This window comes from Entelurus aequoreus, linkage group LG28, assembly GCF_033978785.1.
Source record: "Entelurus aequoreus isolate RoL-2023_Sb linkage group LG28, RoL_Eaeq_v1.1, whole genome shotgun sequence".
In the NCBI taxonomy this organism is placed as follows: domain Eukaryota; kingdom Metazoa; phylum Chordata; class Actinopteri; order Syngnathiformes; family Syngnathidae; genus Entelurus; species Entelurus aequoreus.
This window is the reverse complement of record NC_084758.1, coordinates 17,854,358-17,881,933: the sequence shown is the minus strand read 5'-3', so window position 1 is coordinate 17,881,933 and position 27,576 is coordinate 17,854,358. Positions and strand designations below refer to the sequence as shown.

At 41.1% G+C, this 27,576-nt stretch overlaps 1 protein-coding gene across 1 annotated transcript in view; it reads right to left on the bottom strand.

Annotated features, from left to right (window-relative positions):
• Window positions 1-886: 886 nt before the first annotated feature.
• The window catches only part of ocrl (OCRL inositol polyphosphate-5-phosphatase), a 70,910-nt gene continuing 44,220 nt past the window's right edge, over window positions 887-27,576 (bottom strand). The window contains exons 17-24 of the mRNA XM_062039793.1: window positions 26,975-27,140; window positions 23,232-23,467; window positions 19,843-19,866; window positions 18,926-19,045; window positions 15,103-15,187; window positions 12,809-12,936; window positions 12,590-12,701; window positions 887-5,311 (exon numbers count right to left, since the gene is read on the bottom strand). Coding sequence (XP_061895777.1) covers window positions 5,187-5,311; window positions 12,590-12,701; window positions 12,809-12,936; window positions 15,103-15,187; window positions 18,926-19,045; window positions 19,843-19,866; window positions 23,232-23,467; window positions 26,975-27,140 — 996 coding nt within the window. The 3' untranslated portion in view covers window positions 887-5,186. The remainder of the gene's footprint in view (window positions 5,312-12,589; window positions 12,702-12,808; window positions 12,937-15,102; window positions 15,188-18,925; window positions 19,046-19,842; window positions 19,867-23,231; window positions 23,468-26,974; window positions 27,141-27,576) is intronic.

Here is a 27,576-nt window from a genome sequence, read left to right as displayed (position 1 = left end):
GGTGATATCCTTTACACACTGATGTTGCTTTTTGATACAGTACCCCCTGAGGGATCAAAGGTCCGTAATATCATCGCTTACATTCAGTGATTTCTCCAGATTCTCTGAACCTTTTGATGATATTACAGACTGTAGATGGTGAAATCCCTAAATTTCTTGCAATAGCTGGTTGAGAAATGTTGTTCTTAAACTGTTGGACAATTTGCTCACGCATTTGTTGACAAAGTGGTGACCCTCACCCCATCCTTGTTTGTGAATGACTGAGCATTTCATGGAAGCTGCTTTTATACCCAATCATGGCACCCACCTGTTCCCAATTAGCCCGTTCACCTGTGGGATGTTCCAAATAAGTGTTTGATGAGCATTCCTCAACTTTCTCAGTCTTTTTTGCCATTTGTGCCAGCTTTTTTGAAACATGTTGCAGGCATCAAATTCCAAATGAGCTAATATTTGCAAACAAAAAAGTTTTCCAGTTTTAACGTCTTGTCTTTGCAGTCTATTCAATTGAATACAGGTTGAAAAGGATTAGCAAATCATTGTATGTTGTTTTTATTTATGATTTACACAATGTGACAACTTCACTGGTTTTGGGTTTTGTAATCAGAATCCTTAGAATAGAAAGCAATGCTGGTCAAGGCAGATGGCCGCCACACACAGATCATCAATCCTGCTCTCATTTTGTTTTATTTTTCATGTATTTCAAGTGCTCACTGACCTCATGGAGGTGTTGTGGTACACCAACCGCTGCATGTGGAGCCCCACTCGTCCTCCCACTGCCTGTAGGACGACACTCGGGGCACGGCAACTGTTAGTTTGGGTTCAGGGTGGTGTTAGGTGGGGAAAGTGAGGAGATGGTGGCACAGAACTGCAGAAGAAGGTACAGGACATTTAAATGTGTTTATTTCTGTCATTGAATAAATTAAAGAGTAACAAACAAAACAAAGCTGAAAAGCAGTACCTTCATTAAGGAGCAGATGGTGTGCACTAAAATAGACATAAATACAGATGATTCACTGGCATAGGACAGCCCTGAGGATGGATGTCAGGTAAGATTGTGAAGCAGGAGTTCAGAAGACACCTGGAACATGTCCAGGCTGAAGCATGCGTGATTGTCAGCGGATACGTCACACGCTCACGTTTTACATGAAAAACTTTTTTTTTCTCCCGCATTCATTTATCAACTGTCTGTTACGAAACACTGTTGAAGCAACGGCGTCAAAAATAGCAGACGACCTGCGATGGCACTGTGACCTTTGCAAAAACCTGGGTGAGAAACCAGTGTCAGACAGACAAAACGATGAATCGTGTAAGCGTTTAGATGAGAGGCGTCTAAAAACTAAGAAAAAAAACACACAGTATAGATCAGACCTGGGCAAATTAAGGCCCGGGGGCCACATGCGGCCCGTTAAAACGTTTCAATCTGGCCCGCCGGACATTCCCAAATAATTATTTTAGATGTTTAAGGTGGAAAGTGTAGCTGCCATTGTGATGTGCAGTGATGTTTTCTAATGACTTCAACTATACTAAGTCTTTCAATGCTTGGAATCTGCATGATGTACTAGTTACTATGGTCGTCTAATTAGTTACTATGGTCATCTAATGAGTTACTACGGTCATCTCATGAGTTACTACGGTCATCTAATGAGTTACTACGGTCATCTCATGAGTTACTACGGTCATCTAATGAGTTACTATGGTCATCTCATGAGTTACTATGGTCATCTAATGAGTTACTATAGTCATCTATTGAGTTACTATGGTCATCTCATGAGTTACTATGGTCATCTCATGAGTTACTATGGTCATCTAATGAGTTACTATAGTCTTCTAATGAGTTACTATGGTCATCTCATGAGTTACTACGGTCATCTCATGAGTTACTACGGTCATCTCATGAGTTACTATGGTCATCTCATGAGTTACTATGGTCATCTAATTAGTTACTATGGTCATCTCATGAGTTACTATGGTCATCTCATAAGTTACTATGGTCATCTAATTAGTTACTATGGTCATCTAATTAGTTACTATGGTCATCTCATGAGTTACTACAGTCATCTAATGAGTTAATACGGTCATCTAATGAGTTACTACGGTCATCTCATGAGTTACTATGGTCATCTCATAAGTTACTACGGTCATCTAATTAGTTACTATGGTCATCTAATTAATTACTATGGTCATCTCATGAGTTACTATGGTCATCTAATGAGTTACTACGGTCATCTAATGAGTTACTACGGTCATCTAATTAGTTACTATGGTCATCTAATTAGTTACTATGGTCATCTCATGAGTTACTACGGTCATCTCATGAGTTACTACGGTCATCTCCTGAGTTACTACGGTCATCTCATGAGTTACTACGGTCAACTAATGAGTTACTATGGTCATCTAATGAGCTACTATGGTCATCTAATGAGCTACTATGGTCATCTCATGAGTTATATGGTCATCTCATGAGTTACTACGGTCATCTCATGAGTTACTATGGTCATCTCATGAGTTACTATGGTCATCTAATTAGTTACTATGGTCATCTCATGAGTTACTATGGTCATCTCATAAGTTACTATGGTCATCTAATTAGTTACTATGGTCATCTAATTAGTTACTATGGTCATCTCATGAGTTACTACAGTCATCTAATGAGTTACTACGGTCATCTAATGAGTTATTACGGTCATCTCATGAGTTACTATGGTCATCTCATAAGTTACTACGGTCATCTAATTAGTTACTATGGTCATCTAATTAGTTACTATGGTCATCTAATTAGTTACTACGGTCATCTCATGAGTTACTATGGTCATCTAATTAGTTACTATGGTCATCTAATTAGTTACTATGGTCATCTCATGAGTTACTACGGTCATCTAATTAGTTACTATGGTCATCTCATGAGTTACTACGGTCATCTCATGAGTTACTACGGTCATCTCATGAGTTACTACGGTCATCTAATGAGCTACTACGGTCATCTAATGAGCTACTACGGTCATCTAATGAGTTACTACGGTCATCTAATGAGTTACTACGGTCATCTAATGAGCTACTATGGTCATCTAATGAGCTACTACGGTCATCTAATGAGTTACTACGGTCATCTAATGAGCTACTATGGTCATCTAATGAGCTACTATGGTCATCTAATGAGTTACTACGGTCATCTAATGAGTTACTACGGTCATCTAATGAGTTAGTATGGTCATCTAATGAGTTACTATGGTCATCTAATGAGTTATTATGGTCATCTCATGAGTTACTATGGTCATCTCATGAGTTACTATGGTCATCTCATGAGTTACTACGGTCATCTAATGAGTTACTACGGTCATCTAATGAGTTACTATGGTCATCTCATGAGTTATTATGGTCATCTCATGAGTTATTATGGTCATCTCATGAGTTACTACGGTCATCTCATGAGTTACTACGGTCATCTAATGAGTTACTATGGTCATCTAATTAGTCTGACAGCTCAGGCGAGGCACCAAGCAGTGTGTCATAAAGTTTTTAGCATTCAATCAGACATTATTGTGAGGTTTTGTATTAGTGTTCCTAAAAATAGATATAACCCCCCCCCAAGTCAAAATAATTGCCCAGGCCTGGTATAGATAGTACCATATTTTCATAACGACAAAGGACCACGCCAAACAGTCACTATTTACAGCCTTGAGGACGGCAGGTTGCAACGTTGAAGCAGGAAGTCAGTGTATCAATTATAGCACTTGTTGCGTAACTCCGGACGAACAGGACAAACTTGATGTAAGGCTCACAAAAAAAGACGAGGACAAAAAACAACAACACAGCAAACGCTCCAAGACGAAATGTTCTCTGTGGCGAGCACACCAACATAGTGTCACTGAATTGGTCCACGTATCATCATTCACTAAAACTAACGCATCGAGGTTCAGCTACACTAAATCCTTTCAGGAAGCAAAGCCGGACTTCTCCCTTCACTGTTAGACTCATTTGACATATTCCGGAGAACCGGTGTCCTCTTTGATTTTGTCAGAATACTTCTGCACAAAATCTCGTCAAAGATCACCTCTAGTGTTTTTAAGAATCTGCTGCAACATTGTCTTTTAAAAGAACTTGGGGACCTCTACTGGAATGGCCCCCAAATGATGAAAAAGAGAGGACCTGAAACGGAGCCTTGAGGAACACCACTAGTATACCTAAAGACGATAAACAAAAATTACTACGGACTGCATCGGAAGTAAAGAAGCGACAGCAACACCTTATTTACATCAATCGCTGCCAAAAAGGAGAGGACCTAAAACGGAGCCTTGAGGAACACCACTAGTATGACTAAAGAAGTTGAACAAATGACTATTGACTGCATCGGAAGTGAAGAAGCTGCAGCAGCACCTTAGTTATATAAATCCCTGCCTAAAAGGAGAGGACCTAAAGAGGTGCCTTGAGGAACGCCTCAGTTATGTAAATCACAAGTTTGGACCCCAGTCTTCTGTTTGCTAGCAAGGTGGTGTTGTCAATGCAAGGATGTGCTGATGTGTTTACAGTGGTCCACGTTCCTCTAGACAACAGGAGCACTCCTGTTTTTAAGAATTTGCTGCAAAAATGTTTGTCTCCTAATGTTTGGCATTGAACTCGGGGGGTGGTGTCATTCCCGGGCCGGATTTGGCCCCCAGTTGAATAGCCCTGAGCTCCGTTATCTATGGCAAGGATGCAGTGTCAGACGGAACACATAAACGGTGTATCAGCATTTATCCGACGTAAATGTGCGCCACGTCATACGTCGTTGAAATAGAAACGCATAAATAACAGCTAACAGATACTTCTAGCAGACGTCTGATCCCCTTCAATTAAAACGGACGACGCATCTCAAGTAATGCGATTGTCCGCCAAAACGTCTCTGAGAGGTATGCTAGAAGACCAGAGGCTCTTGCTGTGTTGTCACGTCTGCGCCGCTCTCTTTGGTGCAGATTTGGGTCGGTTAGGAAAGAGGACAAGTCCGTACTTGGAGGTCTCAGAAAGTGCACACCGCTCCAAAGTGCTTGTGAACGCAGCCAAGTGGCCAAACTGGTCGACACTTGGTAAAAAGCATGAAGCCCTCGGGGATCTCCAACATGAGTTTGTGAGGGGATGAGAAAAAAAAGTCTTCTTCCACCCCAGTGGAGACACTGTAAAGGCTCGAGGTGGATTCCGGCGACGCGGCGTTACTACTCATCATCTCCCGCCATCAGGAAACCCAGAATAAAGTTGATGGCTTTCTGGCGGTCGTGGGACGTCTGCCGGTTCGCCGTGCTGGGAGGAGGTCGGATGAGAAGGCTGGCAAAGAGGGTGGCTGACGGGTTGGAGAGAAATTTTGTATAAATCATAGGGAAAAAAGAACTATGAATATATATATACAGTACAGGCCAGATATACAGTCGTGGTCAAAAGTAAAGAACATAATGTCATGGCTGTCTTGAGTTTCCAATAATTTCTACCGCTCTTATTTTTTTGTGATAGAGTGATTGGAGCACATACTTCCATCCATCCATCCATCCATCCATCCATTTTCTTCCGCTTATGCGAGGTCGGGTCGCGGGGGCAGCAGCCTAAGCAGGGAAGCCCAGACTTCCCTCTCCCCAGCCACTTCGTCCAGCTCTTCCCGGGGGATCCCGAGGCGTTCCCAGGCCAGCCTGGGTCTTCCCCGTGGCCTCCTACTGGTCGGACGTGCCCTAAACACCTCCCTAGGGAGGCGTTCGGGTGGCATCCTGACCAGATGCCCGAACCACCTCAACTGGCTCCTCTCCATGTGGAGGAGCAGCGGCTTTACTTTGAGCTCCCCCAGGATGGCAGAGCTTCTCACCCTATCTCTAAGGGAGAGCCCCGCCACCCGGCGGAGGAAACTCATTTCGGCCGCTTGTACCCGTGATCTTGTCCTTTCGGTCATAACCCAAAGCTCATGACCATAGGTGAGGATGGGAACGTAGATCGACCGGTAAATTGAGAGCTTTGCCTTCCGGCTCAGCTCCTTCTTCACCACAACGGATCGATACAGCGTCTGCATTACTGAAGACGCCGCACCGATCCGCCTGTCGATCTCACGATCCACTCTTCCCTCACTCGTGAACAAGACTCCAAGGTACTTGAACTCCTCCACTTGGGGCAGGGTGTCCTCCGGAACCCGGAGATGGCACTCCACCCTTTTCCGGGCGAGAACCATGGACTCGGACTTGGAGGTGCTGATTCTCATCCCAGTCGCTTCACACTCAGCTGCGAACCGATCCAGCGAGAGCTGAAGATCCTGGCCAGATGAAGCCATCAGGACCATATAATCTGCAAAAAGCAGAGACCTAATCCTGCAGCCACCAAACCAGATCCCCTCAACGCCTTGACTGCGCTTAGAAATTCTGTCCATAAAAGTTATGAACAGAATCGGTGTCAAAGGGCAGCCCTGGCGGAGTCCAACCCTCACTGGAAACGTGTCCGACTTACAGCCGGCAATGCGGACCAAACTCTGGCACTGATCATACAGGGAGCGGACCGCCACAATCAGACAGTCCGATACCCCATACTCTCAGAGCACTCCCCACAAGACTTCCCGAGGGACACGGTCGAATGCCTTCTCCAAGTCCGCAAAACACATGTAGACTGGTTGGGCAAACTCCCATGCACCCTCAAGGACCCTGCCGAGAGTATAGAGCTGGTCCACAGTTCCACGACCAGGACGAAAACCACACTGTTCCTCCTGAATCCGAGGTTCAACTATCCGGCGTAGCCTCTCCAGCACACCCGAATAGACCTTACCGGGAAGGCTGAGGAGTGTGATCCCACGATAGTTGGAACACACCCCCCGGTTCCCCTTCTTAAAGAGAGGAACCACCACCCCGGTCTGCCAATCCAGACGTACCGTCCCCAATGTCCACGCGATGCTGCAGAGTCTTGTCAACCAAGACAGCCCCACAGCATCCAGAGCCTTAAGGAACTCCGGGGGGATCTCATCCACCCCCGGGGCCTTGCCACCAAGGAGCTTTTTAACTACCTTAGCAACCTCAGCCCCAGAAATAGGAGAGCCCACCACAGATTCCCCAGGCACTGCTTCCTCATTGGAAGACGTGTTGGTGGGATTGAGGAGGTCTTTGAAGTATTCCCTCCACCGATCCACAACATCCGCAGTCGAGGTCAGCAGAACACCATCCTCACCATACACGGTGTTGATAGTGCACTGCTTCCCCTTCCTGAGGCGGCGGATGGTGGTCCAGAATCGCTTCGAAGCCGTCCGGAAGTCGTTTTCCATGGCTTCCCCGAACTCCTCCCATGTCCGAGTTTTTGCCTCCGCGACCGCTGAAGCCGCACACCGCCTGGCCTGTCAGTACCTGTCCGCTGCCTCAGGAGTCCTATGAGCCAAAAGAACCCGATAGGACTCCTTCTTCAGCTTGACGGCATCCCTCACCGCCGGTGTCCACCAACGGGTTCTAGGATTACCGCCACGACAGGCACCAACTACCTTGCGGCCACAGCTCCAATCAGCCGCCTCGACAATATTGTCGAGCACATACTTGTTGGTCACAAAAAACATTCATGAAGTTTGGTTCTTTTATGAATTTCTGACATCACATGGACAAAGATAAGACCTTCTGGAGGAAAGTTCTGTGGTCAGATGAAAAAAAAATGTAGCTGTTTGGCCACAATACCCAGTAGAGATGTCCGATAACGGCTTTTTTGCCGATATCCGATATTCCGATATTGTCCAAATCTTAATTACCTATTCCGATATCAACTAATACCGATGTATACAGTTGTGGAATTTTTTTGATTGATTGATTGAGACTTTTATTAGTAGGTTGCACAGTGAAGTACATATTCCGTACAATTGACCACTAAATGGTAACACCCGAATAAGTTTTTCAACTTGTTTAAGTCGGGGTCCACTTAAATTGATTCATGATACAGATATATACTATCATATATACTATCATCATAATACAGTCATCACACAAGATAATCACATTGAATTATTTACATTATTTACAATCAGGAGTGTGGAGGGGGGGGGGGTGGGGGGGTGGGGATATGGACATCAAGTAGTGGACATAGAGAGAGAGAGAGAGAGAGAGAGAGAGATCAGAAGGCATAAGAAAAAGTATCTGCATTTGATTGTTTACATTTGATTATTAGCAATCCGGGGAGGGTGTTAGTTTAGGGTTGTAGCTGCCTGGAGGTGAACTTTTATAGCGGTTTTGAAGGAGGATAGAGATGCCCTTTCTTTTATACCTGTTGGGAGCGCATTCCACATTGATGTGGCATAGAAAGAGAATGAGTTAAGACCTTTGTTAGTTCGGAATCTGGGTTTAACGTGGTTAGTGGAGCACCCCCTGGTGTTGTGGTTATGGCGGTCATTTACGTTAAGGAAGTAGTTTGACATGTACTTCGGTATCAGAGAGGTGTAGCGGATTTTATAGACTAGGCTCAGTGCAAGTTGTTTAACTCTGTCCTCCACCTTGAGCCAGCCCACTTTAGAGAAGTGGGTAGGAGTGAGGTGGGATCTGGGGTGGAGGTCTAGAAGTAACCTGACTAGCTTGTTCTGAGATGTTTGGAGTTTAGATTTGAGGGTTTTGGAGGTGCTAGGGTACCAGGAGGTGCATGCGTAATCGAAAAAGGGTTGAACGAGAGTTCCCGCCAGAATCCTCAAGGTGCTTTTGTTGACCAGAGAGGAAATTCTGTAGAGAAATCTCGTTCGTTGGTTAACCTTTTTGATTACCTTGGTTGCCATTTTATCACAGGAAAGGTTAGCCTCTAGAATGGAACCTAGGTAGGTGACCTCATCTTTCCTGGTGATGACACTGTCACCTACTTTTATGGTGAAGTGATTGACTCTCTTAAGTTTGATGTGGGACCCAAACAGGATGGATTCTGTTTTACCCAAGTGGATGGATAGCTTGTTGTCAGCGAGCCAGGTGCAGGTTCTACAGAGCTCAGCACTGAGGATTTTCTCCACCTGTGACTTGTCCTTGCCGGATACCAGCAGGGCAGAGTCATCCGCAAACAAAAACAATTCACAGTCACATGCCGATGACATGTCGTTTATGTATATTAGGAACAGTAAAGGTCCCAATATACTGCCTTGGGGGACTCCACAGCTCACCGAGAGGGGGGGGGACACGGTGCCGTTCACCTCTACCACCTGCTCCCTCCCCTCCAAGTAAGACTGCATCCAGCTCCAATTAACACATTATTATGCCTAATTTTGTTGTGATGCCCCGCTGGATGCCTTAAACAATGTAACAAGGTTTTCCAAAATAAACCAACTCAAGTTATGGAAAAAAGTGCCAACATGGCACTGCCATATTTATTATTGAAGTCACAAAGTGCATTATTTTTTTTAACATGCCTCAAAACAGCAGCTTGGAATTTGGGACATGCTCTCCCTGAGAGAGCATGAGGAGGTTGAGGTAGGCGGGGTTGGGGGGGGGGGCTAGGGGGAAGAGTTAGTGCTGCAAGGGGTTCTGGGTATTTGTTCTGTTGTGTTTATGTTGTGTTACGGTGCGGATGTTCTCCCAAAATGTGTTTGTCATTCTTGTTTGGTGTGGGTTCACAGTGTGACGCATATTTGTAACAGTGTTAAAGTTGTTTATACGGTCACCCTCAGTGTGACCTGTATGGCTGTTGACCAAGTATGCATGCATTCACTTGTGTGTGTGTGAAAAAAATATTTTGTGACTGGGCCGGCACGCAAAGTCAGTGCCTTTAAGGTTTATTGGCGCTCTGTACTTCTCCCTACGTCCGTGTACACAGCGGCGTTTTAAAAAGTCATACATTTTACTTTTTCAAACAGATACCGATAATTTTGAAACCGATACCGAAAATCTCCGATATTACATTTTAAAGCATTTATCGGCCGATAATATCGGACTGCCGATATTATCGGACATCCCTAATACCCAGCAATATGTTTGGAGGAGAAAAGGTGAGGTCTTTAATCTTAGGAACACCATGCCTACCGTCAAGCATGGTGGTGGTAGTATTATGCTCTGGGCCTGTTTTGCTGCCAATGGAACTGGTGCTTTACAGAGAGTAAATGGGACAATGAAAATATTCTTCAGGACAACCTAAAATCATCAGCCCGAAGGTTGCGTCTTAGGCGCAGTTGGGTGTTCCAACAGGACAATGACCCCAAACACACGTCAAAAGTGTTAAAGGAATGGCTAAATCAGGCTAGAATGAAGCTTTTAGAATGGCCTTCCCAAAGTCCTGACTTAAACGTGTGGACAATGCTGAAGAAACAAGTCCATGTCAGAAAACCAACAAATTTAGCTGAACTGCACCAATTTTGTCAAGAGGAGTGGTCAAAAATTCAAGCAGAAGCTTGTGGATGGCTACCAAAAGCGCCTTATTGCAGTGAAACTTGCCAAGGGACATGTAACCAAATATTAACATTGCTGTATGTATACTTTTGACCCAGCAGATTTGCTCACACTTTCAGTAGACCCATAATAAATTGATAAAAGAACCAAACTTCATGAATGTTTTTTGTGACCAACAAGTATGTGCTCCAATCACTCTATCACAAAAAAAATAGGAGTTGTAGAAATTATTGAAATCTCAAGACAGCCATGACATTATGTTCTTTACAAGTGTATGTAAACTTTTGACCATGACTGTATATACAGTACAGGCCAAAAGTTTCTCATTTCAATGCGTTTTCTCTATTTTCATGACTATTTACATTGTAGATTGTCACTGAAGGCATCAAATGTATGACACCTGTGAAGTGAAAAGCCTTTGAAGTGACTACCTCTTGAAGCTCATCGAGAGAATGCCAAGAGTGTACAAAGCAGTAATCAGAGCAAAGGGTGGCTATTTTGAAGAAACTACAATATAAAACATGTTTTCAGTTATTCCATCTTTTTTTGTTAAGTACATAACTCCACATGTGTTCATTCATAGTTTTGATGCCTTCAGTGACAATCTACAATGTAAATAGTCATGAAAATAAAGAAAACGCATTGAGTGAGAAGGTGTGTCCAAACTTTTGGCCTGTACTGTATATACAGTATGCATACATATACAGTGTTCCCTCGCTACAACGCGGTTCACTTTACGCTGCCTTGCTGTTACACTGTTTTTTTTTGTGTGTGTAATTTTTTACAGTGTCGCATGCTTTTTTTTTTTTTTTTTTACAGCGTATGAATGCGCATTTTGTTCTGCGTCCTGATTCGCTAAGGGACTGTAGACAATTGTCGATCAATCTTCTTCATGCCATGTGTCCTGGACAGTACAGAATGTGTTCAGCTTTGGCCTAAAACAGGTTTTGATCTTTGGTTTCATTCTTTAATACAGTAGTGTACTGTACTTTTTTTTTTTTTAAATCCACAAAGGTTTGAAGTTTGAGTGTTTATAAACGAGAGAAATGTGAGAAAATGTTAATGCCTGTCTGAGAAAAGTTTATAAAGTGTGTGGTTAGAGGTTTTACAGACTTAAAATGAAAAAACATACTGTTAATGCATTTCTTTCAATATGCATCATAACAAAAAGGGTAATATTAAAAAAATGGATAGATGTTGATAGTCCAACTCATACTGACTGGTATACACAAATAATACATACTGACTGGTATACACACATAATACATACTGACTGGTATACACAAGCTATGGAAATTATAACAGCATTTAGTTTAGATAATAATGAGTCATATATTGGAATATGGGATCCATTATTTAAATTTGTTTTACTATTAAATGAACCTAAAATATGACTTATTTTATCTTTGTGGAAAATATTGGACACAGTGTGTTGTCAAGCTTATGAGATGTGATGCAAGTGTAAGCCACTGTGACACTATTGTTCATTTTTTTAATGTTTTTTATTTTATTTTTTATAAATGGCTGTGATGATAATGTAAATGAGGGATTTTTAATCACTGCTATGTTGGAATTCTTATTAATATTGATACTGTTGTTGATATTATTCATTTTTGTTTGACTACTTTTGGATTGTTTTGTGTCATGTTTGTGTGTCCTCTCAATTGCTCTGTTGATTGCTATTCAGAATTTTGCTGGTTTTGGAATTGGAATTGTATTATTATGGTATTATTGTGTATTATTTTGTTGGACAGATTAATAACAAATAAAAAATTAAATTAAATTAAAGAAAAAAAGAAAAAATATATTTAAAAAAAAAAAAAGAAACAAAAAAAACATACTGTACAGTATTGTAAATGAAAAAAACAAATAGAAAAAACAACCTGTAAACGAAATAACATGCACAGTAAATGGGGAAAAAAACATCCTGTAAATGAAAAAACATAGTGTACAAAAACACATACAAAACGGGAAAAAAAAATCAGTGGATTTCACTTGAAGCGAGTATTTTTTGGAACGTAACCCCAGCGTTAAACGAGGGAACACTGTACATAAATACATACACATTTGAAAATATGGCAAAACGATTTTAAAACAAATATGTTAATACTAATTCATAATAACAGATTTGTTTTAAATGTGTGTATACATTTTTTGAGCCTTTTTAAAGAAAATCATATAGAAATGTATGCAAATTATTCGATGACGTCATGGTGACCGCGCCCATAACCACGGGTCTCTTGTAACATGTGTGTTTGGAGTGTTATTACCTATAAGGCTGGCTGTTAGGTTGTTGTTGTGCACGTGCTTGAGCAGCTCCTTCAGGAAAGCCATCAAGTAGCGGAACACGTTACGGTGGGTACGGGGCAGCTGGGAAATCAACTGTCAATCAGCAAAATAAATAAACGCATGATCAATACGTGACAACAAAGTGGCAAAAAAATAGAGCAAGGAGGAGAAATGCGAGGGGACGGGGGCGATGCGGACACCTGTTTGCATAGGCGGCTGTCGTGGGCACAGTCCAGGCAGCGTTGGTAGAGCTCGTAGCACAACACCGGCTCCGGCAAGGCCTCTAAGAAGATCAGTAGAGCCTCGGCCACGGAATGGTTGCAGCCAGCTTATGAAAAGTGTCAAGGAAGCAGAATTGGCAAAGCCAGGGATTCCCAACCACTGTGCCTGTGCCGCGGGAAATGATCAATTGGTGCCAAAACTTTACAGTGCAAAGTTAATTTACAAACTTCTCGTTGTACAAACCTTTCAATTTACAAACCGCAGATCGAGTAAAAGTATGCTTTGTTGTACGGATGTTTCATTCACACATGCTGAACGATCTCTAGTGCTTCAGTCCGCACAGCAGTGATGTCGTTAATGGGTTATACTTGTATAGCGCTTTTCTACCTTCAAGGTACTCAAAGCACTTTGACACCATTTCCACATTCACCTATTCATACACTGCCATGCCGCGAGCCATCAGGAGCAAGGGTGAAGTGTCTTGCATAAGGACTAGGACGGCAGAAGCTGGGGATCGAACCAGGAACACTCAAGTCACTAGCACGGCCGCTCTACCAACCGAGCCACGCCGCCCCTTCGTGTGCACTTTATCAGTGTTTCCTAGCCTTTTTACAGCATTATTCTAGTTTTGCTGGTTCAATATGAGTCCAAAGAAAGCATCGGACAAGCGATGTGTGGTTTGAAAACATTCAGGAAGCCTCAACAGCGTTGTCGACACTGCCTCCAACCCTAACCCTCTCTTCAGCTGCACGCCAAGAATGTTAGCCAACAAAGTAAAATGGCTTTTCTTTTTTTCTTCCTAATTATTGTAGCAACCTGGCTGTTAAAGGTAAGGAGTTTTGTGATTTCAATCGTGAATGCACCACAGTACTAATGACAGAGTGTGTGTGCAGGGTGGCCGAAAAGAGGACAATTCAGCTAATTGTTGTTTTTTGGTTTTGGTAATGAATACAAAGTTGATCCATCTCCCCCTTGATATGTTTGTTTGATATACAGTACTGTATAACACTTTATATTATGTTCAACGTGTACAAACCTTTACCACAATAGGGACTTTTGTCCAGGCTGGAACCCGTTATTCATGTTCACATTGTTTATTATGCAGAAATTTGCTTCAATATACAACCTTTTCTATTTATTAAACCTTGATCTACTTCAGTTTGTAAATCAAGGTTCTACTGTATTTAGATAATCCAGCAACTAATGTATCTTTGTTCATCTATCTATTCCAGCGACACAAAGTCACAAGCAGAACAATTAAATGCTCTTGCACTAGAACAGGGGTGTCCAAACTGTTTGACTTCATATATATATATATATATATATATATATATATATATATGTACACATATATATATATATATATATATATATATATATATATATATATATATGTACACATATATATATATATATATATATATATATATATATATATATATATATATATATATATATATATATATATATATATATATATATATATATATATATATATGTATATATATATGTGTGTGTGTGTGCATATTATATTAATATATTGGTTGTATAATTATTAATCAAAATAATTGGATATTAAGAGTATGTGAAAGTTCGACTTCTACCTTGTTTACTTTCGTGACAACCTCCTTAAATTGGTGTAATTTTGAATTTTTTATGGTGCATGGACATTTTTTTAAATATTCACAACGTGAAGTGAGCAGGCTGTGTTATGTGTGACCATGTCTGTTGACATTTTGTGATAGTTAGATTTATTTATTTTTTGCATCATGACGAGGGAAGGTTGTTTGCATTGGGTCATAGAGGTTAATGCTGTGCATAGTTTCATTCAGAGCATAATTTAAGGTCAGTGACCTGAATTAATAAAATTGTCCGCTGGATGGCAACAAAATGGCAGCATTAAAGGCAGTCTTTAAAAATGAATGCATTCTCCATGCAGCAAGATTCCTTATTTAACGGGCGAAATTGTACATGTCGGCGGGTCATAGTTTGGACACCCCTGTACTAGATGATAGAAGGTACATAACCGGTTGCCATTCATCTAAAGTCAAATGTGTGCCTTGGCTCAATAAAGGTTGGGAAACGCTGAATATGTAGTGGAAAACATGGAATGTTTACTGTTTGTTAAAGGTGTCATATTGTACTATTTTTTAACAATTTCAGATTCTCACAGTTCCCACAATAGTGCATTGGAAATGTGTTGGTCTGTATTTAGCCTTGATGCTGGAATTCAGACATTAAAAAAAGGGATTTTTTTTGTGAGTAAGGATACGGATGGTGTCTGGAATGCTGGTATCCAGACTGTCAATGATGGCCTGCAGCTCCTCCTTTAATCCTGGTGTTTGGAACAGGTCCTCCTGAGGTACAGACAGACCAAACAATGAATTATTGAAAGTATAACATTTACGTACGTTGTATTTGACTAGTCAGCATTACAAAAAAAAGCTGTCAGGTGTATACATTTAGGCATAATAAAATATTTTATTGTGACTCAACATTGTCACCAATATTTCCTGTGAAAATCCTTTTTAGCAGCTCCCCAGGCTGTTATTTTCAAAAACTTACATTTCCTCATGTGCACCAGTTATTTATTTTACATCTAACAGTGAGCTGATGATGATAACGGTACTGTTTAGTTGTTATATCTCGATACACTATATATCCAAAAGTATTTGGCCACCTGCCTTGACTCACATATGAACTTGAAGTGCCATCCCATTCCTAGCCCATAGGGCTCAATACTATGTCGGTCCACCTTTTGCAGCTATTACAGCTTCAACTCTTCTGGGAAGGCTGTCCACAAGGTAGCGAAGTATGTTTATAGGAATTTTCGACCATTCTTCCAAAAGCGCATTGGCGAGGTCACACACTGATGTTGGTCGAGAAGGCCTGGCTCTCAGTCTCAGTTTTAATTCATCCCAAAGGTGTTCTATCGCAGTGATTTTCAACCACTGTGCCGCGGCACACTAGTGTGCCGTGAGATATTGTCTGGTGTGCCGTGGGAAATTATGCAACTTCACCTAATTGGTCCAAAAAATATTTTTTGCAAATCAATAATCATAATAATGTGCCATTGTCTAGTGCCTGTGCTGTGTAGAGCTTGGCAGGGTAATCTTGTAATACTCCATACCAGTAGGTGGCAGCAGGTAGTTCATTGCTTTGTAGAAGTGGGAACGCGTCAAGAATGGTTTGTCGTGATCCCAATATGCAGAGCACAGCAGGAGACAGCGTGCAGGTAAAAAGATATGTAAAGCTTAAACCAAAAATAGGAAAAGGCACTGAAGCTTAGGGATGGCTATGTAAAACAAAAGTAAAACTGAACTGGCTACAAAGTCAACAAAAACAGAATGCTGGACGACAGCAAAAACTTACAGCGTGTGGAGCAAAGACGACGTCCACAAAGCACATCCCGTACATGACATGAAAATCAACAATGTCCCCACAAAGAAGGATAGCGTACGCACAACTTAAATAGTCTTGATTGCCAAAACAAAGCAGGTGCGGGCAATAGCACTCAAAGGAAGGCGTAAAGCTGCTACAGGAGAACCAAAAAGGAAAAGTCACCAAAATAACAGCGCAAGACAGGAAGTAATGCACTACACACAGGAAACAACAACAAACTCAAAATAAGGCAAGACAACCTGGTGGAGTTTCATTGTTTTAAGTTTTTCTGCTAGTGGTGTGCCTCCGTATTGTTTTTATGAAAAAAATGTGCCTTGGCTCAAAAAAGGTTGAAAAACACTGTTCTATCGGGTTCAGGTCAGGACTCTGTGCAGGCCAGTCAAGTTCATCCACACCAAACTATGTCATCCATGTCTTTATGGACCTTGCTTTGTGCACTGATGCACAGTCATGTTGGAAGAGGAAGGGGCCCGCTCCAAACTGTTCCCACAAGGTTGGGAGCATGGAATTGTCCAAAATGTTTTGGTACCCTGGAGCATTCAAAGTTCCTTTCACTGGAACTAAGTGGCCACTTCTGAAAAACAACCCCACACCATAATTCCTCCTCCACCAAATTTCACACTCGGCACAATGCAGTCCGAAATGGCAACATCTAAACCTAGACTCATCCATCAGATTGCCAGATGGAAAAGCGCAATCATTCCAGAGAATGCGTCTCCATTGCTCTAGAGTCCAGTGGTGACGTGCTTTACACCACTGCATCCCACGCTTTGCATTGGACTCTGTGATGCATGGCTTAGATGCAGCTACTCGGCCATGGAAACCCATTCCATGAAGCTCTCTACATACTGTACGTGGGCTAATCGGAACGTCACATGAAGTTTGGAGCTCTGTAGCAACTGACTGTGCAGAAAGTCGGCGACCTCTTTGCACTATGCGCTTCGGCATCCGCTGACCCCCCTCGGTCAGTTTACGTGGCCTACCACTTGGTGGCTGAGTTGCTGATGTTCCCAAACGCTTCCATTTTCTTATAATAAAGCCGACAGTTGGTTTTTGGATTATTTAGGAAGGAGGAAACTTCACAACTGGATTTGTTGCACAGGTGGCATCCTATGACAGTTCCACGCTGGAAATCACTGAGCTCCTGAGAGTGGCCCATTCTTTCACAAATGTTTGTAGAAACAGTCTCCATGCCTAAGTGCTTGATTTTATTGATTATGGGACAAGCAGTAGAAAATGGATGGATGGTACTTTTTTGTCACTTATTGTTTGTCTTTGGTACACTAATGTGTATATTTTAGGCCATTGGTTCTTTGTTTTATTTTTGCAAAAATATATGTATACATTTTTATATTGCTCTTTTTATCTTTGGTATGAACAGTATTATGTAAACTCTAAGTTATTGTTTTTTTGGTTCATTGTTGTTGCTATTTTTGTATTACAACATTTTATTATTTGATCATGTTGTACTGCATTGTAATCTTTTGTTTTGTGATCGTGTGATGTTTTTTGCCTGGACCCCAGGAAAAATAGTCTCCACTGCGGTGTAGACTAATGGGGATCCTTAATAGATTAAACTAAATATAAAAAAGATCACCATAATCTAGGACATAAAAATGATAAGGCGCTTTTTTACACCAAAAGAAAAACATTTCTTATTACGGAAGAAAAATCCCAATTCAAGTTTTAGTTTCTTCACTAGTTGATCAATAAACGGTTGAAAAGTGAGAGAGTCATCAATTAAAACACCAAGGTAGTTATTATATTCATGCACCACTTCTATGACATTCCCTTCAAGAGTGGACACTACCGGGGGAGTTTGAGGCACCTTCCTATGTTTGGTAAACAGCATACGTTTTGTCTTGTCAGCATTGAGAACCAGTTTTAAATTAAAAAAAGTGAATTCTGCACAGCGACAAAAGCTTTCTGCGGGGAGTTAACAGCCTGTTCAACAGATGATCATGAGCCATAAATAATTGTATCGTCAGCAAAAAAAATGCATATTAGCATCAGAGAAATGTTGTTCAAGATCATTGGCGACTTGTCCAGGGTGTACCCCGCCTTCCTTCCGCCCATGTGCAGCTGAGATAGGCTCCAGCACCCCTCGCAACCCCATAAGGGACAAGCGGTAGAAAATGGATGGATGGAAGATCATTGATGTTTTACCTGTCCTTATACAATACTGGAGTTTCCAAAAGCTCAGTTTTAAGGACAAAAACCTTCGTGCGCTGCCAATGACCACATTGCATAGAAACATATGCTTTTTCACCTCCACCAGGAGGTTATGTAATTGTTTGTTTGTCTGTTAGTTTGTCAGTCAGAGGGTTCAATCCGTTTTTTACATTCCATTATAGCTAGTTCAAAAAGCTATGGGTGGATTTTCATTAAACTTTTAGGAAATGTCAGAAATTAGATTAAGAAAAATATGTTTTTGGGCTGGTTTCGGATCATTTTTAATACGTTACTGCAGGCTTAAATTACGAGCCTCAACTTCTGTGAGTGTGTACACCGGGGACTCCACATCCCCGCCCGACAAAGAAAGTGGATGACTGACAAGAGGGTTCACTCGGTTTGAATTCAGGACTTTTTAACTATTCGGAGGTAGGGTGTGGTGGAGGTCTGTGCTCTCCGAGAGAGAACTAGTTTAACATAAATCTGTGTTGATGATGTAATCTAAGAAACTGGCATCTCACCTGATCACAAGCCTTTGTAAAGAGATGGTTGACCAGGATCCACATCTCCTTGGGGATTTTGAGAGGTGCGTCCTCTGTGCTTGTGGCATCCCCCATCAGAAAGTTCATCTTTGACCGTTCCTGTGGCGGTGAAAGCATAGTTACACACTTCGCACAAAAGATCAAACTACGGCCTCCCGGCATGTTAAGAAATAAGGAATCTGGCCCGCTCACAATATAGTTGCTGCAACTTTACCGCCATCTTGTGGACATTGTGAGTAATTCATGTTAATGACCATGAATTGCACTTTGAAGTGTACACAGCAGTATTACTAACACAGACTACTAACACAAAAAGTCAACACACATGGTCACACATAACACAATCTGCTCACTCAACTGTTCTAAAAAAAAATGTCCAATCACAACACATAATTCAAACTCTCACCCATGTAAATCCCCTGCAATGCACTATGGGAAACATGCAAAACACTGTTTCCACACTTATCCGTCATTGCCGCATTTTAGCTGCTTGATATTTCCGATTGATTGAAAACACTTAAGGAGGTCGTCACGGAAAAAAACAAGTTAGGAGTCAAACTTTCACATACTCTTAATATCCAATTATACATATAAATATGTATAGGATATATGTGTGTATATAAATATAATATTACTTTACATGCAGTCGGCTTTCGGTCCACGGCCAAATTGTTTTAGCCCAATGCAGCCCCCCAAGTCAAAATGTTTGGACACCCCTGCACTAAACTAACAGTGACATTAACCTATAATACCTAATTAAAGTATATTCCAGGGATGCTGGCTTCTACCTCTTCTACCAAATGGTTGGTTTCAGTGAATGAATCCTCCAAGGGATGCAAGTTGCTACAAAGGTGATGGTAATGTCCTGATGTTATTTATGAGCAATGGGAAGTTACCTTCTCAGTGAAGCTGTCCTCTCCCTGAGCAAGAAGAAGTCAGTCCGAAACCAGAGTGCAGAATTGGAAGGGAAAGATGAAGGCAAGGAGAGGCAATGAAAGGAAGCAAAATAAGAGAGAAGGTAGCAGTGAATCAAGAAGATGAGATGATTGCACCAGTTAACTCCAGCAGGTAAATGCAATTAGAATTGAAAAGGCAACTTCAAAGCACAATATAATATCCTACATAGTGATATACAAAACCCAAAACCAGTGAAGTTGGCACGTTGTGTAAATCGTAAATAAAAACAGGATACAAATCCTTTTCAACCTATTGAATAGACTGCAAAGACAAGATACTTAACATTCGAATTGGTAAACGTTGTTAGTTTTTGCAAATATTAGCTCATTTGGAATTTGATGCCTGCAACATGTTTCCAAAAAGCTGGCACAAATGGCAAAAAAAGAGTGAGAAAGTTGAGGAATGCTCACCAAACACTTATTTGGAACATCCCACAGGTGAACAGGCTAATTGGGAACAGGTGGGTGCCATGATTAGGTATAAAAGCAGCTTCCACGAAATGCTCAGTCATTCACAAACGAGGATGGGGCGAGCGTCACCACTTTGTCAACAAATGCGTTAGCAAATTGTCGAACAGTTTAAGAACAACATTTCTCAACCAGCTATCGCAAGGAATTTAGGGATTTCACCATCTACAGTCTGTAATATCATCAAAAGGTTCAGAGAATCTGGAGAAATCACTGCACGTAAGCGGCAAAGACGAAAACCAACATTGAATACCGGTGACCTTCGATCCCTCAGGCGGTACTGCATCAAAAAGCGACATCGGTGTATAAAGGATATTACCACATGGGCTCAAGAACACTTCAGAAAACCACTGTCAGTAACTGCAGTTTGTCGTTACATCTGTAAGTGCAAGTTAAAACTCTACTATGCAAAGCGAAAGGCATTTATCAACAACACCCAGAAACGCAGCCGGCTTTGCTGGGCCCAAGCTCATCTAAGACGGACTGATGCAAAGTGGAAAAGTGTTCTGTGGTCTGATGAGTCCACATTTTGAAATTGTTTTTGGAAACTGCGGATGTCGTGTCCTCCGGACCAAAGAGGAAGAACCATCAGGACTGTTATAGGCGCAAAGTTCAAAAGCCAGCATCTGTGATGGTATGGGGGTGTATTAGTGCCCAAGGCATGGGTAACTTACACATCTGTGGAAGCATCATTAATGCTGAAAGGTATATACAGGTTTTGGAGCAACATATGTTGCCATCCAAGCAATGTCTTTTTCATGGACGCCCCTGCTTATTTCAGCAAGACAATGCCAAGCCACATTCTGCACGTGTTACAACAGCATGGCTTCATAGTAAAAGAGTGCGAGTACTAGACTGGCCTGCCTGTAGTCCAGACCGGTCTCCGATTGAAAATGTGTGGTGCATTAGGAAGCGGAAAATACGACAACGGAGAACAACTTAAGCTGTACATCAAGCAAGAATAGGAAGTAATTCCACCTGAAAAGCTTAAAAAATTGGTCTCCTCAGTTCCCAGACGTTTGAGTGTTGTTAAAAGGAAAGGCCGTGTAAAACTGGTAAAAATGCCCCTGTGCCAACTTCTTTGCATTGTGTTGCTGCCATTAATTTCTAAATTAAATGAAGTTTCTCAGTTCCAACATTAAATATTTTGTCTTTACAGTGTATTTAATTGAATAAAGGATTTGTAAGTCATTGTATTCTGTTTTTATTTAGGATTTACACAACGTGCCAACTTCACTGGTTTTGGGTTTTGTAAAAGAAGTGCAGTGTTTATTTTCAATACCATGAGTCCTGTCATTAATGCCCCTATTCAGTTAAAATAGTTAAAGCCAGGTCAAAATATATCCTGGCATTAATAGTTGGGGCTGTAAGCAACTTCAGTTCAATGATGCCTTTAATTGTTCATGTGCCTAAGCAAACGCAAAAACTCCCTGAGCATTTAGTGGCGCGCATGTGAGCAACATCACACATGCACACTATGACCTTACCAGCAGCACACCTGTCCCAAACCTGACCTCATAAAAAGTTAAATGTTTAATTATAATAATCAAATGACAGCAGTCATTTCCATTTAATTGTTTTCTAATATAAGTGATTTGGCCCACTTACAATGACTATCACAAAAAAATATTGTTTTTCACGAGCTGTGTACTAGTATTATATGTCTGGCTGCTTTGGAAAGAATGTCTACCCCTTTCAGAGATCACATTTAGTTTTTCTTTAAACATTCAAATGTTGCACAATGAGATGTAAGCATGGGATTAAGTGTACATTACTGTAACTTTCTGTCCATAAAGTATATCTTTTTATTAGCATTCTTGTAATCGAGTAACAGCATTTCATGATTAATATCCAAAAATGACAGTAGAATAAGCACGCATCTGGTTGAGGAGTCATAATGTAATGTAACGACCTGGCATTTACACTTTATGTGTTGGAGTTGTCCGACTTTTTGTGTGGCCATAAACACATCATTTGTTTAGTCTAATGTGTGCTTGTGTTAGTGCAGGTGAGAAAAATATATGACAGATGATAAAGAGTTGGTTTTGGCTTGGCTGGTACGGCACAATACATAGACGTTTTTACTACTGTTGTTGGTGTGTTTATGACCGACAATAAACAGATTTGCTCAGTAAAGAGATCGGTGTAATTCCTGTCCCTTCTTAAAGCGTCTCGACAGACGTTACAATAATTGAACAGTGTTTATAAACATTGTTTTCTCTGTTAGGGCCGTTTGTTGTCAACGGTCAATCACAGTTGCAGTGCGTAGTTAATGGGAACCTTTTTTATCTGCACACAAAGTATGAGTGGTCAGCATGCAGAAGTTTTATCTGTCTCTTCAAACCCTTTAAAATGTCCTTGTTGGTGTTACATAATCAGTGGTATAAATGCTGACTCAGCTGTTTCTTCTTACTGCCATTACGACGACTGTGCTGTGCAATTTACTTGTGGTCTTACATTTTCTCATGCAATCCAAAAAATCATTAACGTTAAATACATTAACATATTACATATAATGGGTTTCTTCGTGTTGTAAATATCAGCCTGTCTCTATTTATATCGTGCTACCAATTAACGCCCCGCCCTCCTGGTTTACCTTTCATTGCAACAGTTCTCTCTCTTTTAGTCTGGTATTTTTACTACTTCCTTGTTCACTTGGCAACAAAAATACACATACAGAAGCATTTCATAGTCTCCAAAAATACACACTTTGTGTGAGCAGCTTTACCCAGAGGGAGTGAACAAACCCTCACGTGTCCTCTTAGTACTTGGATCTAAGCCACACTGCAGGTTTATGTTCATGTTTCATGAGCAAGCGTTCAACTAATCCTGCAAGTCCCCTGATTTCAAGCTCCCCTTACCAAGTCGATGAGTTTGGTGATGGGGATCTCTCTGATGGGCTTCTTCATCCGACACAGGGTCTCCAGCGAGGTGCCGAAGCAGCTGGGCAGGTAGTTGCCCGAGATGGTGATGAAGTAGTCCTTGCCTCGGTCCAGGTGGAGCACCAGGATGTCTTCGATGGAGTCCTCGCCAGAGTTGAGCAGCGTGACGGAGTCTTTACTGACGTAGACCTCCAGATAGATCTCGAGGGTCTCATCTGATCACATAATACACATCAATACTAATGGCCCATAGAATCCTAAATAACACTGCACCAGCGCCACTTAAGCACTTTGTCCAATTTACATCTGCTGTGACAACTAGAAACACACGATCCTCCACCAGGGGGCAGTGTAGCGTACCCAGATGTAAAACATCTTTTGCACAATCAGCCTTTTCATATGAAGCTATAAAGGAATGGAACGACCTCACAACAAACTTGAAAAGTCTAACAGATTACTCTTCATTCACAATTGAAGTTAAAAAAGTGGCTTTGGAGCAACCAAAGCTGCTCACACGGTCACTAAGGTGGGCACTATGTTTGACACATCAAATTAATGTGTATTATATTTATCCATGAGCATTTTTGTTGTAAATTGTGAGGTGTGTGTGGTAAAATCATGGTTGTTTTTACAAATGATGACAGATGTGAACTAGAGCATGTATTGTCTTTGTGTGATGATGTAAATGAGGTGTGGTTGTATTGTATATTAAGTATATGTCCATGAAAGGGCATTTTTTGACTTTTCTTAATTTGATTACATGCTATAGTATGATTTTATTGTCATCATTTTATTGCATGATTTTTGTATCCCTTTAATTTAGGTAGCCAGGGACTGCAGATGGAAATGAGCTATTTAGCTATAATCTGGTACAGAACATATCTTCTGTGAATTGTCAGTCTACCCCAGGGCAGCTGTGGTTATGAAAGTAGCTTACCACCACCAGGTGTGAATGAATGATGGGTTCTACATGTAAAGCGACTTTGGGTACTTAGAAAAGCGCTATATAAATCCCAGGTATTATTATTGTCCCTTCAAATAAAGACTCAACTAAATAAAAACACAGTATCTAGATTTTGAAGGTTCTGGTTGCAGCCATTAGTGAACTTTATTTTGGCTCAATTACTGCAAGACACGTTAAGTCTGAATTCTTAATGATTGGTTGATTAAATGCTAGAAATATGCCAATCGATTGGCCACCCATCAGTATCGGACAATTTTCATGAAAAAGTATGTGATCGCCGTCCCTGATTAATGCCTTTTAACACCGATCACTGACGAGCGGCTAAAATCTCCATACACAGTGTGGAGCCGCTCCCCTAAGTTAATAATTAGAGATGTCCGATAATGGCTTTTTTGCCGATATCCAATATTCCAATATTGTCCAACTCTTAATTACCAATTCCGATATATACAGTCGTGGAATTAACACATTATTATGCCTGATTTTGTTGTGATGCCCCGCTGGATGCATTAAACAATGTAACAAGGTTTTCCAAAATAAATCAACTCAAGTTATGGAAAAAAATGCCAACATGGCACTGCCATATTTATTATTGAAGTCACAAAGTGCATTATTTTTTTTAAACATGCCTCAAAACAGCAGCTTGGAATTTGGGACATGCTCTTCCTGAGAGAGCATGAGGAGGTTGAGGTGGGCGGGGTTGGGGGGGGCGGGGTAGGGGGTAGCGGGGGGTGTATATTGTAGCGTCCCGGAAGAGTTAGTGCTGCAAGGGTTTCTGGGTATTTGTTCTGTTGTGTTTATGTTACGGTGCGGATCTTCTCCCGAAATGTGTTTGTCATTCTTGTTTGGTGTGGGTTCACAGTGTGGCGCATATTTGTAACAGTGTTAAAGTTGTTTATACGGCCACCCTCAGTGTGACCTGTATGGCTGTTGACCAAGTATGCCTTGCATTTACTTGTGTGTGTGAAAGGCCGTAGATATCATGTGACTGGTCCGGCACGCAAAAGCAGTGCCTTTAAGGTTTATTGGCGCTCTGTACTTCTCCCTAAAAAGTCATGAATTTTACATTTTGAAACTGATACCGATAATTTTGAAACCGATACCGATAATTTCTGATATTACATTTTAAAGCATTTATCGGCCGATAATATCGGACTGCCGATATTATCGGCCGATAAATGCATCCCTATTAATAATCATTACTATTACCGCATATGAACTTCATTTTTTTTAGCATCTTAGGCATCATTATGTCTGGAGGCCAAGGCGAAACATGTCAACAGCGAGAGCAAACCAGGAGCTGGCAAGCTAATAGTTAAGATAATTCTTTAGCTAGCTTGAAACCACGCCAAGTAATAAGTGCTTAGCAAATTTGGAAAGGATTTAAAACACTTCCTTGTGGCCTACGTCAGTGGTTCTCAAATGTTTTTTTATTTTTACCAAGTACCACCTCAGAAAAAACTTGGCTCTCCGAGTACCACCATAATGACCAGTAGATACAGTAGCGCAGTAGAGCTAGGTATTGATCAAAAACAAGGCAGAAGTTTTATTTAACACGTATAAAATCATTTTTTCCCCTCAAAACTCGACAGTGCGCCTTATAACCCGGCGCGCCTAATTCAAGGAATAAGTTTGGTTGAGCTTACCCACCTCAAAGCTATTTTATTTGGTACATGGCGTAATGATAAGTGTGACCAGTATATGGCAGTCAAACATAAGCGATAAGTGTAGGCTGCACTATGATGGCAATATGTCTCAAGTAAACAACACCAACATTTTAAATGTTCCATTGAAAATATAGAACATTACACACAGCTATCAAAATGTTTTATTACGACTTTGGTAAGCTATGAAGCCGCACTGCTTGAAGGATTGTCGGCGCATTAAACATAGGAGTATTATTATGGTGTGTGTATAAGGAAAGACATTTTCTGACGTTTTGTTTCGTAATATTGTGCAAAAGCAACTTTTCTTACTTTCTGGTACCTGCTGCCATGTATTTGGGATCTGTATAGGTCCTGAAAAATTGTGCGCGTCCACCTTTGTAGTTATTAAGCTTCGTTTTTTTTCACTATCTTCTTGTTGTTGGGGCATTCAGCCTCCACTGTTGCCATTTCTAATATATAGTAGTGTAAAGTTCTTACTTCTACAGTATCTGTTAGTAAACTCGCCGTGAAAACGCTAAAACATACCGGTGTAGTGAGTTTACATTAATCACCCAAGGAAATTTAGTTATTAGAGTTTCAGCCGGACGTTTTTTCACAGGACACAAAAATACATTAAAAATAAACCATTCATCGGCAGTACGCCTTATAATCCGGTGCGCCCTATGGTCCGGAAAATACGGTAGTAAAAGAGAATAAGGAACTAGTTTAACGATTGTGTTGATAAATACATTTTAAAAATGACATTTAAAACATGTTATTGGTATCTTACCTATGGATGATCAGTATGGGTATTCGCCGCATAAAACCCTAATCGGAATGTCCCCATTAAAGGTCCATCACTATGACTACTTATAAAATCAAATGACAGCCAATACAAAAGCGTATCAACATTTTTGGTTGGTAGGAATGGTTGGAATGTGGATGTTATTTCATTGTGTAGGCGTACCTAATGTCATTACACTCACTGCAATTTTCTTTTTGCATTTAAGCCACAGCAAACAGCATACAATAAGACGATTCAGGGTAAAACAGAAGAGAGGCTCAGACGTGGAAAATCTGATCAATTATAAAGGATTAAAAAAGAGACTTACTTGGTTCCAAGAATCCCTCGCTCGGCTCAGCACGCAGCCAAGACTTGCAGTACTGCGAGTCGTTGAGTTTGGGGATGAAAGCAAAGTGACAGGGCACCTGCCCGTCATTCTTTATGAGTAAACGCTCCCTCTCGAGCTGCCGGAACTTTACATTCTCAAACGTAAACTGCAGTGGAAGAAGAAAATACACTGGAATTAAACACATCAGAAGAGGCCAGATGTTGGAAAGCAGGAGCACGGACTGGTAATGCAGTAAAAGGCAGGCGTGCTTTGGTAAAATAAGCCGATCCAGGTGTAGTTCTACATACACAGGTGGTCACCTCTAAAGGAGTTTTGGCAGTAGAGCTGTACTAACTAGATAACGTTGGAAAAAGGCTTTAAACTTTGAGGGTAGATGCCTGAAATGGATGTCAACTGGATACCTTCCATTGGAGGTATTTCAGTCAGTGCAACTTCCAGGGGCAGACCTCGCCTGGCACCCGTAGCTGGGGGTCGGGACTACCGTATTTTTCGGAGTATAAGTCGCACTGGCCAAAAATGCATAATAAAGAAGGAAAAAAACATATATAAGTCGCACTAGAGTATAAGTCGCATTTTTTGAG